Source organism: Oryza brachyantha, chromosome 9 (genome assembly GCF_000231095.2).
Source record: "Oryza brachyantha chromosome 9, ObraRS2, whole genome shotgun sequence".
Taxonomy (NCBI): domain Eukaryota; kingdom Viridiplantae; phylum Streptophyta; class Magnoliopsida; order Poales; family Poaceae; genus Oryza; species Oryza brachyantha.
In genome coordinates, this window is record NC_023171.2 from 9,151,079 (window position 1) to 9,165,660 (window position 14,582).

General features: G+C 43.6%; 3 protein-coding genes across 6 annotated transcripts; 2 read left to right on the forward strand and 1 right to left on the reverse strand.

The window, feature by feature from the left end:
- Positions 1-2,603: 2,603 nt before the first annotated feature.
- Positions 2,604-8,801, forward strand: LOC102713766 (sugar transport protein 7). The gene is made up of 4 exons (XM_006660563.3): positions 2,604-2,907; positions 6,963-7,282; positions 7,371-7,997; positions 8,107-8,801. Exons 1-4 carry the CDS (start codon positions 2,763-2,765, stop codon positions 8,572-8,574), a joined length of 1,560 nt encoding a protein of 519 aa, XP_006660626.1. The 5' UTR covers positions 2,604-2,762; the 3' UTR covers positions 8,575-8,801.
- A 1,057-nt stretch (positions 8,802-9,858) lies between these two features.
- Positions 9,859-10,560, reverse strand: LOC121055291 (skin secretory protein xP2-like). Its single transcript, XM_040527329.1, has one exon. It carries the CDS (start codon positions 10,558-10,560, stop codon positions 9,859-9,861), a length of 702 nt encoding a protein of 233 aa, XP_040383263.1.
- A 278-nt stretch (positions 10,561-10,838) lies between these two features.
- On the forward strand, positions 10,839-13,653 carry LOC102704735 (ribonuclease 3-like protein 1). Of its 4 annotated transcripts, none has more exons than XM_006661166.3 (4): positions 10,839-11,080; positions 11,215-11,413; positions 12,036-12,147; positions 13,216-13,653. In XM_006661166.3, the coding sequence occupies exons 1-4, from the start codon at positions 11,024-11,026 to the stop codon at positions 13,364-13,366; spliced, it is 519 nt and encodes a 172-aa protein (XP_006661229.1). In that variant the 5' UTR covers positions 10,839-11,023; the 3' UTR covers positions 13,367-13,653. The 4 variants fall into 4 exon arrangements, with proteins under 4 accessions (XP_006661229.1, XP_015696565.1, XP_015696566.1 ...); XM_015841079.2 differs by having other exon boundaries at positions 11,269-11,413; XM_015841080.2 differs by having other exon boundaries at positions 11,272-11,413.
- The last annotated feature ends 929 nt before the right edge of the window (positions 13,654-14,582 follow it).

Here is a 14,582-nt window from a genome sequence, read left to right on the forward strand (position 1 = left end):
GTTCTGATGAGAATTTGCAATCCGTCATCGCTGGCTGGTTCGTCAGACCAGATCGATTTCTGACGTCAACATTGGCGTCCATCGATCTATTGACTTTTCTTCTACAAGCTGGTGTTTGGAAGGAAAAAACAATTCATCGAGAAGATTTTTGTTCCCGCTTATCACTTTGATCAATTTTTCTAAGAAATTTCAATACTTCGTTTCGCTGTTCTGTTGGGTTCCCTAATTTATACAAATAACTTTAGGATTTGATCCTATGGCGAGTTTTAAAGTATTATTCAACGCTCTTGTTTTGATCACGTGATTTCAGAGGAACTGCTATGAGCACATGACCAATTTTTCATGAGGTTTATCAGGAGATTCAAGTACTTCGTTTTGGTTCGCATCTCTGTTGGGTTCTACCAATTTATACCAACAGGTTTAGGGTTTTATTCCCATTGCGAATTTAAAGTATGATATTCTGCCCCTGTTAAAAACAAGCGAGATTCTCGTTGTCCTTAAAGTTTGGTTCGTGCTTATTATAGTCCAAAAGACTATTTGCCGCAAGGTGATTTTATCTATATGAGGTTTCTGGTGATTTCAATTTTTTATGCTACAAGGAAATTCGTCTTAAGGTGGAGATTGTTAAAGATATGATCCGAATTATTATCTATAATGTATTTGTATTATATTACTATTTTCCTACTAGGTTTCTTGTAACCGTTTCCTACTAGAGTAGGAGTAGGATTAGTTTCCTAATAGGATTCTGTCAGTCTTTTCCTATTAGGACTCTTTGATTTCCCCTTATATATATTCCTTGTAAGCTGTACGGGAAGGGTGCGACGGCCCGGTGTATTCCCCTTCTATTGTAGTCATCATCTCATAGTGGATATTGCCGGTTGACACCCGTGGTTTTTTCTCGCAAGGGTTTCCACGTTAAATCTGCTTCTCAGTTATACCTCAATTTTCCTAACAGTATAGATGTTCCGCACCTTGTTGGAACAGATTTTTGATCAGAGCTAACCCCATTGCCGCCAGGAAGTAATTCTATTTTGGTGAACTAGTAGCTCCCAGCTAGCACAATCTGAGCTTCTTTGAAACGCATAGTTAAAAAATAAAGTAATAAGGAAAACGAAGTATTTTGATAGGAATATGACCGTTTGACCAGAGAAAAAAACATAGGAATTTAATAAGAGATAAAGACTCGAACGAAAATTAACAGAATATTTATTTTTGAAATAAACCGTCCCAAAACGTGTTTCCAAAACTACATTGTTTGGTCACGTTAGTTCCGTTGACATGGCCAAAAAAACATTGCCATAGCAACATATTTTAATTATCTTAGACAATTTTATGATCAAAGTTAGCCTACATTAATTTCACATATTTAAAAATGGAATTGATTTATCACCTAAAGGGTAGTTAAAACAAAACAAAAAAGTCTGAATTACACCACTAAACTATTGGCTGACAAAATGACAACAAATTACCCCTAAACCAAAAACCAAACATTTTTCGTCATCAACTAGCAAATACCAGACGGAGAATACCCACTCGAGTGGTTTCGAGACTGGTAGTCAGTTTTGGCTTAGAATAGTATGTGTGGTTTTTTTTTTTTTTTTGATAGCCATGTGTACTCATCTATATTAAAACCAGTCTCAAAGCTGCTGCTCGAGGGAATTGTTCGTTAGGTATTGCCAGATAAAAATAAAAAAAAATATCTAGTTCTAGGGGTAATTCGTACTCACCCGATAGGTGTAATTCACATTTTTTTTCGATTAAAGAAAACGCCATGCTACACTGGATCAACACTGGCCTCTGCTTAGATTACTGCCTGCCACAAAAGCCACCACATGCAGAGCGGCCGCGTGTTGGTTGTGCGTAACGCCTTCGGTTAGCGCCGCGCCACCGGCGGCCGCTCTCCTCTCTCTCCCGTGCTACTGGCACACCATCAATTTATTGTTGCTCACGCACGCACTTGTCCATATCCATGGCTCCCTCGCTCGCTGGCCAAGTTGTGCGGATGGGTCAACGAGGCCACGGCTGACGGCTCGCCTGCGTCCGTTGCTTATGTATCCAGTCCAGCTGCCAGCCCATCGCCTGCAAATTTATACGCCTCCAGACTCCAACTCCAAGGCCCCAACTTGCACCACGCTCGATCTGTTTGTAGTCAAGAGCATCCCCAACAGCTTATTTATTCCATCCTCCATCTTAGAAATAAAGGATGAAGAGTAAAAATTAAGCTCCAGCAGATCATTTATCTCATTATCTATTTTTGGATGTCATCCATATTAGGAGAGAGAAACTCTATATTTAGATGTTCTCTTTCCAATTCTCCAAATAGATATAGATGATGATATATATAGATGATCTGCTGGAGTACAAAGGGATATGAAGGATGAAAGTGTTTTAGATGATCATTCAAACAAAGATATGGATGACCAAATTTAAATAAGCTGTTGAAGATGCTCTAAGCTTGCTTTAAAACTGCATTAGCGTCTCCTAGCCTGATCGATTAGGAGGGTCAAGAGGGAGAGCGATCGATCAGCTCAAGTCAAGGGAGAGTTTTATATATATATATATATATATATATATATATATAAAGAGAGAGAGAGAGAGAGACTCTGGTTGGTTGGAGCATTGGTTCGGTGTGTGTGTGTAACACTGTGCGAGAGCGAGCGAGCGAGAAAGCCATATATCTATCCCCCTCGAGCGAGCTCGCTAGCATCGATCGCTGTCCGTGCTTAATTTGCCTGGTGAATTCTTGGGAGGAGGAGGAGGAGATGGCGGGTGGCGGCGTGGCGGCGCTGGGGGTGAAGAAGGAGCGGGCGGCGGAGTACAAGGGCCGCATGACGCTCGCCGTCGGCATGGCCTGCGTCGTCGCCGCCGTCGGCGGCGCCATCTTCGGCTACGACATCGGCATCTCCGGTACGTTCGTTCCTACGCATCCATCCATCCATCCATCCCCTCCTAGCCTTCTTCTCGGCTGCTCTGGTGGCGTCCGTCTCCACGGACCACTGCACGCGCGGGGCCATGGGAGGCGACAGCGACTTGTTCCTCTTGCTCCACGAACACGTCCATGTCCCGTGTCTCTTTCGTCTTGCCACGCCGTGCAGGCCACACACCACCATGGATCTCATCTTGGAGCTAGCTAGCGCTCGTGCCTTTTTTTGGCTCCCGCGATTATTGCACATGGATGGACGGAATGGAAGCGTAACACCTATACTAGAAACTGATCTGCTTTGGTTGCGGGAAAAGGGTGGGGATTGATTCAGAGTTGCGGGGAGATTCATCGATCGGTCGCGCCTTCTTCTTCTTCTTTTTTTTTTTTCTGAACGGATGAGGCGAATTATTGGGCGACGATTCGTGTAGCGTCCGCGGTGTTTGGGTACAAGTAGGTTTGATTCACGCTTTCACAGCTGGTTGATCCGTTGATGTGATTGTCGTTGTCTGTGCTGACAACAAGTACTGTAGTGGCAGTAGAATTTGGGTTGGATTCAGATACTATGGGAGAGACGTGGATAACTTAACTTAGCCAACACGGAAAACACTAATAGATTAGTATATATTAATTAATTAATTATTAATTATTAAAAAAATATAAAATAGATTAATATGTTTTTCTAAATAACTTTTCTATAAAATATTTTTTATAAAAAATATATCGTTTAGCAGTTTGAGAAACCCATATGGGGAAAACAAAATAGATAAGTTAACTTATATGTTGCCCGGGCCTGACATGTAAAAGATGCTGCCTTTTAACTACACGTGGCCGGAATCCCAACCGTATATATGTCCTCTTTCAGTTCAGGGTGAATTGGGTGATATATATGACATGATATGATATGATATCATGATTTCTGTTTCGGTCAAGCTCTAATCATGTCAGAGATTTGCATCGTACTGCTCCATCCCTTCCAAAGAGTTTATCTTTTTATTACTGTGTATGATGTTTGAACTTGCATCTTATTTAAAAGAATTTAAAAAAATAGTCATATATAAAGTTTCATTATATTTTATCATCTAGTAACAATAAAAATATTAATCATCTAAAATTTTAAATAAGACAAAAATCAAACATCGTATAAAACTAAGAAAATAAATTTATTTTAAGACGAAGGAAGAGAACACGAGTACCAAGCAGCCGCAAGTTGTAGTTGGGCGCTGAATTTTGGCTGTAGTTAGGCTAATTCGCAGAGTTTCTTCCACGAGTACTACGCTGGTTCACGAGCACAACTGCGGCGAGCCGGCGACCTTAGCGGCCGTCCTGGCACGATGAGTGGAGGTGCTCTTGGAGTTCATAATTTTTGTGGACGAGGGTGACTGCATCATCTAGCGATTGGGCGATCATATCCTTGTGTGTGTGAGATCGAGACAAACTGAATGCATCATCCCATAGAAGACCATTGACTTAAGCAATAAAACGACTTTGGTTGTGGTCTTTGTCGATGAAAGATAAAATATTTTCTGATTTTTGTAGTAACGATGGAATTAACTAATATTATGAAGTTGAAAATCCACTCTAGTAACATAGGCTTATGAACATCTATATAACATTTTTTCAAAAGAAAAATGTACGCAAAAATCAAGAAAAAAAACTAAGAACAATATGCAGAAAAGAACACAACCTTGTTGCTTTACCATTACGACATCATGGGCTTGACTTTATTTCGTACACTCCACATTGAATCTATCACTAACCTATTTTTATTGTAGATTTTATAAATTAACCCTTAACTTTCTTAAAACATCCAAATTAAATCATAGTATAAAAAGATGAGTTTTCAATATAACAAAAGGATAGATAACACATTCATAGAAAATATATTTTTATTTGTTTTAGATAATATTATAATATATTTTTATCAGCAGTAAAGCATAGACATTCGAATAGTTTAACCAAGATCAATATGACCTCAGGCTCTGATATATTAGAGCAAAATACTAAAAGAAGGCTATCAAGGGGTGTTGTTTACTCCCAAGTAGTAGGGGAGCACAGTTAAGTCTAGCCGGTTTAGTCAACATATTTAGATGTGACATCATATCTTCTTCAGTTCACAAGACATCGCTTTAGCCTTTAGGTAATAAAAAATCTTACATTTCCAGTCTATGTGCGCTGGGTTCACACAGACAAAACATCGTTTTAGCTAGGTGTATAATTATATTTTTCATGCTAATAGGAAGAATCGTTTGTGTGATAGTAATTCAGTCAAGTGTTCTCATTTTCTGAAATGGGCCAGCTTTGATAATTTTCATTTAGATGGGCTTTTTTATGCCAGGAGTATGACTTTTAGTTTGTTTTATAGTTTATTTTCATATGTTAGCAGTGTTCATGCTTCCTATTGGTAGGGAACTACCACAATACAATTTTTTTTTATTTTTTTAGATAGAGTAGTTAATTTTCTGCCAAAAAAACGTTTAAGTTGTTGAATATTGATCTCCTAGTTAAAAATGATTAATAGATGATGACATGTGATGCCTTTTTCATCAGCCATGCGAATAGCAAAAATCCATAATATGCACATGCAAGCGCAATTTTAATACCAGTTTAGTAAGACGTACGGGAAACTCGTTTTCCCTTAAGAGGATAGTCCTCCTTTTGGAAACATGTGTGCAAAATTATGAAATAAATTTAACAACATAGATCATTGTGATATATATATATATATATATATATATATATATATATATATATATATATATATATATATATATATATATATATATATAAGTCCACAAATGTGCATATTTAAATTCAACCTATACAAGTTGCAACAGAAAATAACAAATGGGAATAGTACATGTATACTAGTTAATTTTCTGTTTTTGTTTGAACTTGTGTAGGTTGATTTTAAACTTGTATATTCGTGAAGTTATGTATCACATATTATCTGCATTATCAAATATTTTCACAATTTTTTGGTAATAATTTAGATGGCATGTAAAAAAGAAGGAATATCCCTTTAATGACAAAAATCCAACTCCAAGTAAAACCAAGTATTTACCACTGTTCTCCAACTTTTTATATATAATAGTAATATACCAATGTATTGTAACATATTTATATAATTGATGATGGTTGCATAAGTGCATAGGCTAATAGAGAAAAGAAATTGGTTTTTAAAGAAACAACTTGATTTTTTTTTCTTTTTTCTATGGAAGCAGCGGTTTTTAGTGGGGCATTTAACTTTTTGTCACTCTTAAAAATGGTTGATAACAGATTTGCCACTAGACCCATATGTCATAGACACATGAGTCATGTGCCTATGACATGTGGCTCCAGTGGTAAATCTGTTATGATCAAATATAAAAGTGGTAAAAAGTTAATTATTCCATTTTTAGTTGACGTGAGGTGGGGAGGAATTGATGGCTTTTGAGTGACGTGAGACAGGGAAAAGAACGTCCGACTATACTTTTAAGTAGTATAGATGTTAAGGGCACTCGGCGTTGGTGGTGTGTGTACGTCTTTTTGTGTAATCTAAAAAAAATCTATTTATCAACTAAAATCTTGTAAAGGGCCCTCATGGGCGGCCCGCATTGTTGACCCATCCTTGTAGATGGGCTGGACTGTCCTGAAAGGGTTAAACTAGGATAGGCAGGAAGAGAAATAAATCCATAATGTCATTTGGGCCATAAGTCTACTCTACGCCCTCAAATTCGACTGTGAAAAACAAGTAGAGCAGCTAAAGAAAACAGAAGCAGCTCTATATATGAAGTGCCGTCAGTCTGATGAAGCTGGAACATCAGATTGTACCGAAGCTGATAATTTCACCGTGTGTTCGCCGGGTTAATATCCTCTACAGTACTGTATATGCAGCAGGTGTCACTGACATGTACGACCCATCTGCTCTTGGCCAACTGTCAGTAACACCTACTGTATGACGATACAACAGAGGATCTCATCGAACAATACCTGTGTTTACCATGGATTCTCACATGGAGATCACAGCCGAGCTCCGGCGATCTGACGCTGTGTGTTGCAGGGGGAGTGACCTCCATGGACCCGTTCCTCAAGAAGTTCTTCCCGGTGGTGTACCGGAAGAAGAACGACGGCGGGCAGAACAACTACTGTAAGTACGACAACCAGGGCCTCTCGGCGTTCACCTCCTCCCTCTACCTCGCCGGCCTCGTCTCCTCGCTTGTCGCCTCGCCGGTGACGAGGAACTACGGCCGCCGCGCCAGCATCGTCTGCGGCGGCCTCAGCTTCCTCGCCGGCGCCACGCTCAACGCCGCGGCGGTGAACCTCGAGATGCTCATCCTCGGGCGCATCATGCTCGGCGTCGGCATCGGCTTCGGCAATCAGGTGCGACACTGGCGAGCTACTGACATGGCCGGAGTTGTGGTGGTTTGCGTTGGGTGAGAGTGATATATATGTGGTGGCGGCGTTGCAGGCCGTGCCGCTGTACCTGTCGGAGATGGCGCCGGCGCACCTCCGCGGCGCGCTGAACATGATGTTCCAGCTCGCGACGACGCTGGGCATCTTCACGGCGAACATGATCAACTACGGCACGCAGCACATCACGCCGTGGGGGTGGCGCCTCTCGCTCGGCCTTGCGGCGGCGCCGGCGCTGCTGATGACCGTCGGCGGGCTGCTCCTGCCGGAGACGCCCAACAGCCTGATCGAGCGCGGGCGCGTCGAGGAGGGCCGCCGCGTGCTGGAGCGCATCCGGGGCACCGCCGACGTCGACGCCGAGTTCACGGACATGACGGAGGCGAGCGAGCTGGCCAACTCCATCGAGCACCCGTTCCGCAACATCCTGGAGCCGCGCAACCGGCCGCAGCTGGTGATGGCAGTGTGCATGCCGGCGTTCCAGATCCTGACGGGCATCAACTCCATCCTCTTCTACGCGCCGGTGCTGTTCCAGAGCATGGGCTTCGGTGGCAGCGCGTCGCTCTACTCCTCCGTGCTCACCGGCGCCGTCCTCTTTTCCTCCACCATCATCTCCATCTCCACCGTCGACCGCCTCGGCCGCCGCAAGCTCCTCATCAGCGGCGGCATCCAGATGATCGTCTGCCAGGTCCGTACACACTCAAAACCAACACCACCGCCCGCCATGGCCATCCGCGCCGCCCACCACTGATCGGTTCTTGGAAACACACGCATCCATGGCGGCTTCACGCACGCAGGTGATCGTGGCGGTGATCCTGGGGGTCAAGTTCGGGACGGACAAGGAGCTGTCGAAGAGCTACTCGATCGCGGTGGTGGTGGTGATCTGCCTCTTCGTGCTCGCCTTCGGCTGGTCGTGGGGTCCCCTGGGGTGGACGGTGCCGAGCGAGATCTTCCCGCTGGAGACGCGGTCGGCGGGGCAGAGCATCACGGTGGCCGTGAACCTCTTCTTCACCTTCGTCATAGCGCAGGCGTTCCTCTCGCTCCTGTGCGCGCTCAAGTTCGGCATCTTCCTCTTCTTCGCCGGGTGGATCGCCGTCATGACCGTGTTCGTCCACGTCTTCCTGCCGGAGACCAAGGGCGTGCCCATCGAGGAGATGGTGCTGCTGTGGAGGAAGCACTGGTTCTGGAAGAAGGTCATGCCCGACCTCCCGCTCGAGGACGGCTGGGCCGCCGCCGATGACAACGTCGTCGATCGTCACAGGTGAAACTAATTTGTTGTTCGCGTTAGAGAAGAAGAAGAAGAAGAGATCGATGCATACATGACATGTAGGATGAGGAAATTAAGAAGCTTAATCATGTGCAGTTTGTGTGTGTGTGTCAATCGAAATCCATGAATCAGCGATGTGTTTGTCGTGGTAGAGAAAGATTGTTGAAAAAGGCAAAGATTTTCAGTTGGTATATGATAGTTGTTGATTTCGCGCCATGCGCGTTAGTTTTCCTCGAGCGAATGTACAAATCCTTCTGAAAATATTGTTACCCTGTATCTTACTCGGCTACTCCTGTATCAAAATATGATCTAAATAGTTATAAAAAATATAAAAAGTTTTTGGTATAAGATTAAAGCTTGCCATTGGCATAGGCACTTAAATTAAGGCTTTTGTTTAGTTTGCGAAAAGAAAATTTTTGGATGTCATATCGAACGTTTGACCAAATGTTATAAGAGGTTTTTAGACACGAATAAAAAAAATGAATTTCTTAGCTCGCATGAAAACCGTTAGACGAATCTTTTGATCCATCATTAGCACGTGTACTGTAGCAATTATGGCTAATCATGGACTAATTACGCTCAAAAGACCGGTCTCATGATTTCCCTCGTAACTGTATAATTAATATTTTTTATCTATGTTTAATGTTCTATTTAGATGTCTAAAGATTTAATGTGAAGTTTTTGGGAAAAAAATTTGGAACTAAACAGACCCCCAAATGTTGACTCTTCAGAATTTGATGGAGGACCTGAAAAAGCGAACGGTATCGGGATAGCCAAGAGTTGCTTGTGCGGCTGGCTTATGGATCACTAGACTAAATAGAGATACTAATGGGGTTTAAGTTTTTTTCCTTATAATTTAAGGTTGGGTTTAAAATATAGAGAGAGATAAAATTTTATAGTATTTTGATGTAATGTTGTGAAATGATCCAAAGGCCTTAACACATCATCACTCCTGCCTAAAGACAACAGTCTACGAGCTAACTATACGCCTATGTAAATGAAAGAGAAAGCGATATAAAATTGTTGCCTCTCATACAAATCTTTCAGCTTCATTTCACCTTAACATACACCTTCATCTGACAAAATAACACACTTGAGATGGTACAAAAGAGATCCTCTACTACCAAACTATTCTGGGCAGGAAGACAACAAATAATCTGTCGTTGCGACTAGGCTCGAAGCAGAACAGTGCGTGGCCAGATGTACGTGCTACTCGTCTACGTACTTCTCTCGCCGGCGTGCCGGTGCTGCGCGGCGGCCGGGCCAACCGGCCGGCGGTCGTTCATGACGCGCATGCAGCCGAGCGGCCTCCGCGTGGCTTCAGCGTGAAGGTGGGGATGGGCAGCACGGAGGGATCCGGCGAGATCTTGAACGATGGCCCCCAGTACAGTTTCGTCGCCGTCGCCGGGGCTCCTTGTCGTCGCTGGCCCGCGGTCGCCTCCGCCACAGCCTCGGCCCTCCTCGCCGGCGCAATGTACTTCTCTACGTCTGCCACAGGCTGACTCTTCGCCGGTGTGACTCCCAGCTCTGGAACCACCGCATTCTCAGCCTCCTTCGCAGGCGCAGGCGCAGGCGCGACGCGCTGGAGCTGCGCAGCCGCCGGGGCAGGCTCGGCATTCTCCGCCGCCGCCGATGCACCGTCGCTCTGGTCCGCGGCGGGAGCCGCCACCGTCAGCTTTGCCCTGATCTCCGGCGCGATAGGCTCCCCGCGCTTCAGGATCACGACGTTCTCCATGGTGAGCGTCCCCGTCTGCGGCCGTGAGCCGGCGCGGGGAGACGACCCACGCCCGCGCGCCTGCCGCCCCTCTCCCCGCCGTCCATGGCTGCCAGGCAGCCTGGACGAACGCGGAGGGGCCGAGGATACGGCGACGGCGGCGGCGGACTGCTCCCACATCGGCCGGCGGTGCACGTACGTCGGCGCGTGCACGCCGCGGCGGTCGTGGAGTCGACAGTCGGTAGCCCGGAGGCTCAGCATGGCAGCCATCGCGATCTAGTCGATCGGCGGCAGCTTGGGCGGCGCACGCGACGTCGACGTCGAGAAGAAGGTGAGCGAGATGGAGTTGTCGCGGCGGCATGGCGCCAAATATATAGCGCGCGCGAGGCTCCGACTCCGAGTTCTCCACGCGGGGATCGTATCCTACTCGGACTTCGGACGGAGAGGTGAGCTTTTGTAAAAGGCTGGCCCATTACGGCCCACAACCAACGGCCCATATCTGTCTCGGCTACTGCAATTCTCTCTCTACTCTCTCTCTCTCTCTCTCTGGAAAGCATCGCGGCCGGCGCCGCCGCCCGCCGGCGAGCAAGCCCAGCGCCGCCGGGGCTGGCTCCAGGCGCGGTGTATTCCTCAGCCCACCTGCTTCCCTCGTCCCCGCTATCGCCTGTGTCGCACTCGCACGGTCCCCTTCCGGCTGCTCCGGTGGTTTTGCACTGTTAGGGTTTGACGGGCCATGGCGCCTCCCGTCAACACGTGGGAGGAGGATGAGCTGGAGCTGGAAGAAGAGGAGGTAACGAGCAGATTTGAGCTGCAGCCGCAGCTGCTTTTCCATCTTCTTCACAGGGGCGTTATCTGTTTTTTTTTTTAGTTCTAATTCCTTGCTTAGGATCGAATCAATGTCTGAATCCTTCCCGTTTCTTCAAGGGTTTGTTAAGAACGCGAAAAAGGGCTAAGTTTTCAGATTCCACTGTCCGACAGCAGCAGGGAGTTGAGGCCGCAGCTGCGGAGAAGGTGGCGGCGGGAGCCGCTGCGCTTTCGCTTGGAGTTTCCGCTAGCCAGGAGCCTGTTCATGGGGGCAGTGGTCGTGTGGAGCAGAGGAATGGTGGAGCAAAGCATGCCAATGGTATCTGAATTGATCCTTTCGTAACAGTGCGTAATTCTGACTGTGACAAATATTGGAAATTAGGGGGAGGATATATATGCAGCAACTTAGTTAGGATTCAGATAAGGATTTAGTGCCTTGCAGGATGTGGTTAATTGAAGTATTACATCTTGAGAGATAAGTGGAGCACCTTAAAACAGCTCAATCAAGAATTTCTAACTTTTTTTTATCCCCAATGATAAGTGCGGGGGAGTTCTAGGAGATCATCGTCCAATTAGTTTAGAGATGGATCTAAGAGCCTAGCTTTGCAGATCCTGGATACATGGTGTATTTCCTTAGAATGAAACATCTAAGTAGACGGTCTTGAGAAATAACATCTAAACTTCAAAGGCATGAATTTCAGGCTGATCAACATTATTGTAGTGTAAATGGCCATCCAATTTTCTCCATGTTTAAAACCAAGAATCCTGAACTCTAGATAAAAATGTGATCCTTTTTGAGTAAACCAGGGCATGGAACAATTGAATACGGCATTTGAAATAAGACATCAGTGGATCATATATACTATTGTTCAGCTTACACAATCCAGTGTTTAACGGAAAGCTACCTTTTTGAAACCTGATAATTTTGCTGAAATTTATAGGGGCTATAGATAAAGAAGCAGCAACATTGGGACTGCGTAACATCTGCTCAGCAACTCGCTGGAAGGAGCCATCTTATGAATTTGAAGAACAAGGGCCTGCCCATGATAAACTGTAAGTTTCCTATTAACTGGCGAATCATCAGTGTTTTATTTAGGCACACCCAACACATGTGGCTTCTTGTGAATATTGCTGCAAGTGTGATGAGTCGATAACATCAGCACATCATAGGGAAAGCCCCTAGACCTTACCTTTTTTGCGGTTCAGAAGTTCTTGATTTAAACTACTTATCATTGACTCATTGTAGTATTGTACTTGCCTATTATAGAGTTCGCTGTGACTGTGAGCATCATTCTATTAATCTAGACTATGATAACATGAGTAAAGATGATAACCTGATTACAATTCTATTTGCTTGTATAATAATACGTCAAAAGTTAAATCATGATACTATGTAGTTTATACAATTTTTCCCCATGGTTTGGTTAAAAAACTGATAAATTCTGTAAGTCAAAACTGGAACATGTCTATTGACAAGGAGCAGCATCAAATGCACATACCTAGTAGTGTTCCAGTATTTCCAATTGCTCTCTGTAATTTACAATCAATAGCGAACTAGCGCTTTACCTGATATGTGAGAAAAGAAAGCGAATGTTTCAAAGCTCAACCGGCTATAATATCTTGACTCTCTAATATGGTATATTTTACTGAGAATTAGGTGTTACCATTCCAAAAATATAGTATTTCTTTTAATTGCTTCATGCTGGGTTATGCATCTTACTCAACATCGACACGCTTTCTATGATTTTGGTAGCATGAATATAGCAAACTACCAAAAGATCTCATTTCTGGATTGTTGTCCCTTTCACAGATGACCGAAATGTGGCGAGTATCCACCATTTGGCGTTTTCACTTTTTTTTTTTTAAAAAAAATTCATCCATGCCCCATCTTAATAGATCAGTGTAGTTCGAGTTGTATCTACCAGAATCGAAATGCACAACATGCAAGTTAGTACCCTCACGTATCATCATGCTTTGATGTTATTGCATTGTCGTTTACCTTTAACCCTATCAAGTATATCGTTGTCAATTGATCGCTTGCGTATTTTGGTAATTGCCTAGAGTAATTTTAACACTTGATGTAAGCACAATTAATTAATTAATGTTGTGAAAACTCTGCAGGTTCACATGCAAGGTGACTATCCACGTGGACACAGTCACAAACACTATTTTGGAGTGCATCAGTGAACCTAAGCGTTACAAGAAAGCTGCCCAGGAACATGCTGCTCAAGGGGCATTGTGGTACCTTAAGATCTTTGGACACGCGAATTAATCTTAGACATTCTCCAGGCAGTAACCTAAACGATCTCCAAGTAGCCGAGTGTTAACTTATTGTTCCTTTTCCATTCGTATGAATCTCATCCATTAGACTTTTCCATTCAATCTCATCCATGAGAAGGCCAGTGTTCTCTCTATCTCAATCCAAGGTTGGATCTGTGTCTCCATGAGTCCATGTACATATCTGAAAATTCTTGCTCTGTGTAGGTGGCACTTATGTGTAAATACTACTGCCTCCGTCTCTAAATGTTTGATGTCATTGACTTTTTATACACGTTTGATTATTCGTCTTATTTAATTTTTTGTCAAATATGTAAAACTATATATGTACATAAAAGTATATTTAACAATAAATATAATGATATAAAAATAATTAATAATTATGTAAATTTTTTGAATAAGATGAATAGTCAAACATGTATAAAAAAATCAACGGCGTCAAACATTTAGGGACGGAGGGAGTACTTACTGCCTATTCACCCTTGGGAGAGAAGCCAAAATGTTCTTTCAAATATACAATCAGTTACTCTTTGATACTTTTTATCTAATTAAACTATGACTATCTTATGATTTGATTCATCTGGTTTGCAAGAACAAAACTCTACAGCCAACCAGGTGTAGTTGGAGTCTTGGAGAAGATGCATATCCCACGTAGGCAGGTAGATCAAGTCGAATATATACTACATTTTTCTCCGAGAAGATGTCACGAAACAGGTGTTTGGTCACCGTTGTGCTAGGATGGCACGGTGGCAATCGACCTTTTCAATCACATTATGATCTTGTCGTCATCCGGTGGCTAATTCAACCAGTATGACACCGTGTCACCGTTACCGTTCTCATCGTGAGGTAACTTTCTATTACCTGGTGTTAGAAAAATAGTGCTTCATTCCTTTTAAAATATAGCTATCTGAGTAGCAGATAAATAAAAAACTTATTACTGAAAACTTATTAACAGTATTATCTATTCGCATCTGCTTTATTTTTATAAATCAAAATTGGTTTAGAGATACTGCAGCAACTGCTCGAAACAAAACAAAAGGGCAATAACAAAAACACTCTCGCCCGATGCGACGGCCGGTGGATGAAAACTCATGTAAATTCCCGACCGACCAATCGTGTTTTCGTAGAAGTAGTATTTTCATATTCTAGTTGTATAAAGTTTGTTTTTTTTCCTATCTTTGTGTTGTTAAAAATACATGAATATTCCCGAT

Excerpts from the sequence above, each read along its gene's own strand:
- LOC102713766 (XM_006660563.3), top strand. The coding sequence starts at position 2,763 with ATGGCGGGTGGCGGCGTGGCGGCGCTGGGGGTGAAGAAGGAGCGGGCG. Across the intron at positions 7,283-7,370 it reads GCATCGGCTTCGGCAATCAG|GCCGTGCCGCTGTACCTGTC; the intron begins GTGCGACACTGG and ends GCGGCGTTGCAG. Across the intron at positions 7,998-8,106 it reads TCCAGATGATCGTCTGCCAG|GTGATCGTGGCGGTGATCCT; the intron begins GTCCGTACACAC and ends TCACGCACGCAG.
- LOC121055291 (XM_040527329.1), bottom strand. The coding sequence starts at position 10,560 with ATGGCTGCCATGCTGAGCCTCCGGGCTACCGACTGTCGACTCCACGAC.
- LOC102704735 (XM_006661166.3), top strand. The coding sequence starts at position 11,024 with ATGGCGCCTCCCGTCAACACGTGGGAGGAGGATGAGCTGGAGCTGGAA. Across the intron at positions 11,081-11,214 it reads TGGAGCTGGAAGAAGAGGAG|GGTTTGTTAAGAACGCGAAA; the intron begins GTAACGAGCAGA and ends CGTTTCTTCAAG. Across the intron at positions 12,148-13,215 it reads GGGCCTGCCCATGATAAACT|GTTCACATGCAAGGTGACTA; the intron begins GTAAGTTTCCTA and ends AAAACTCTGCAG.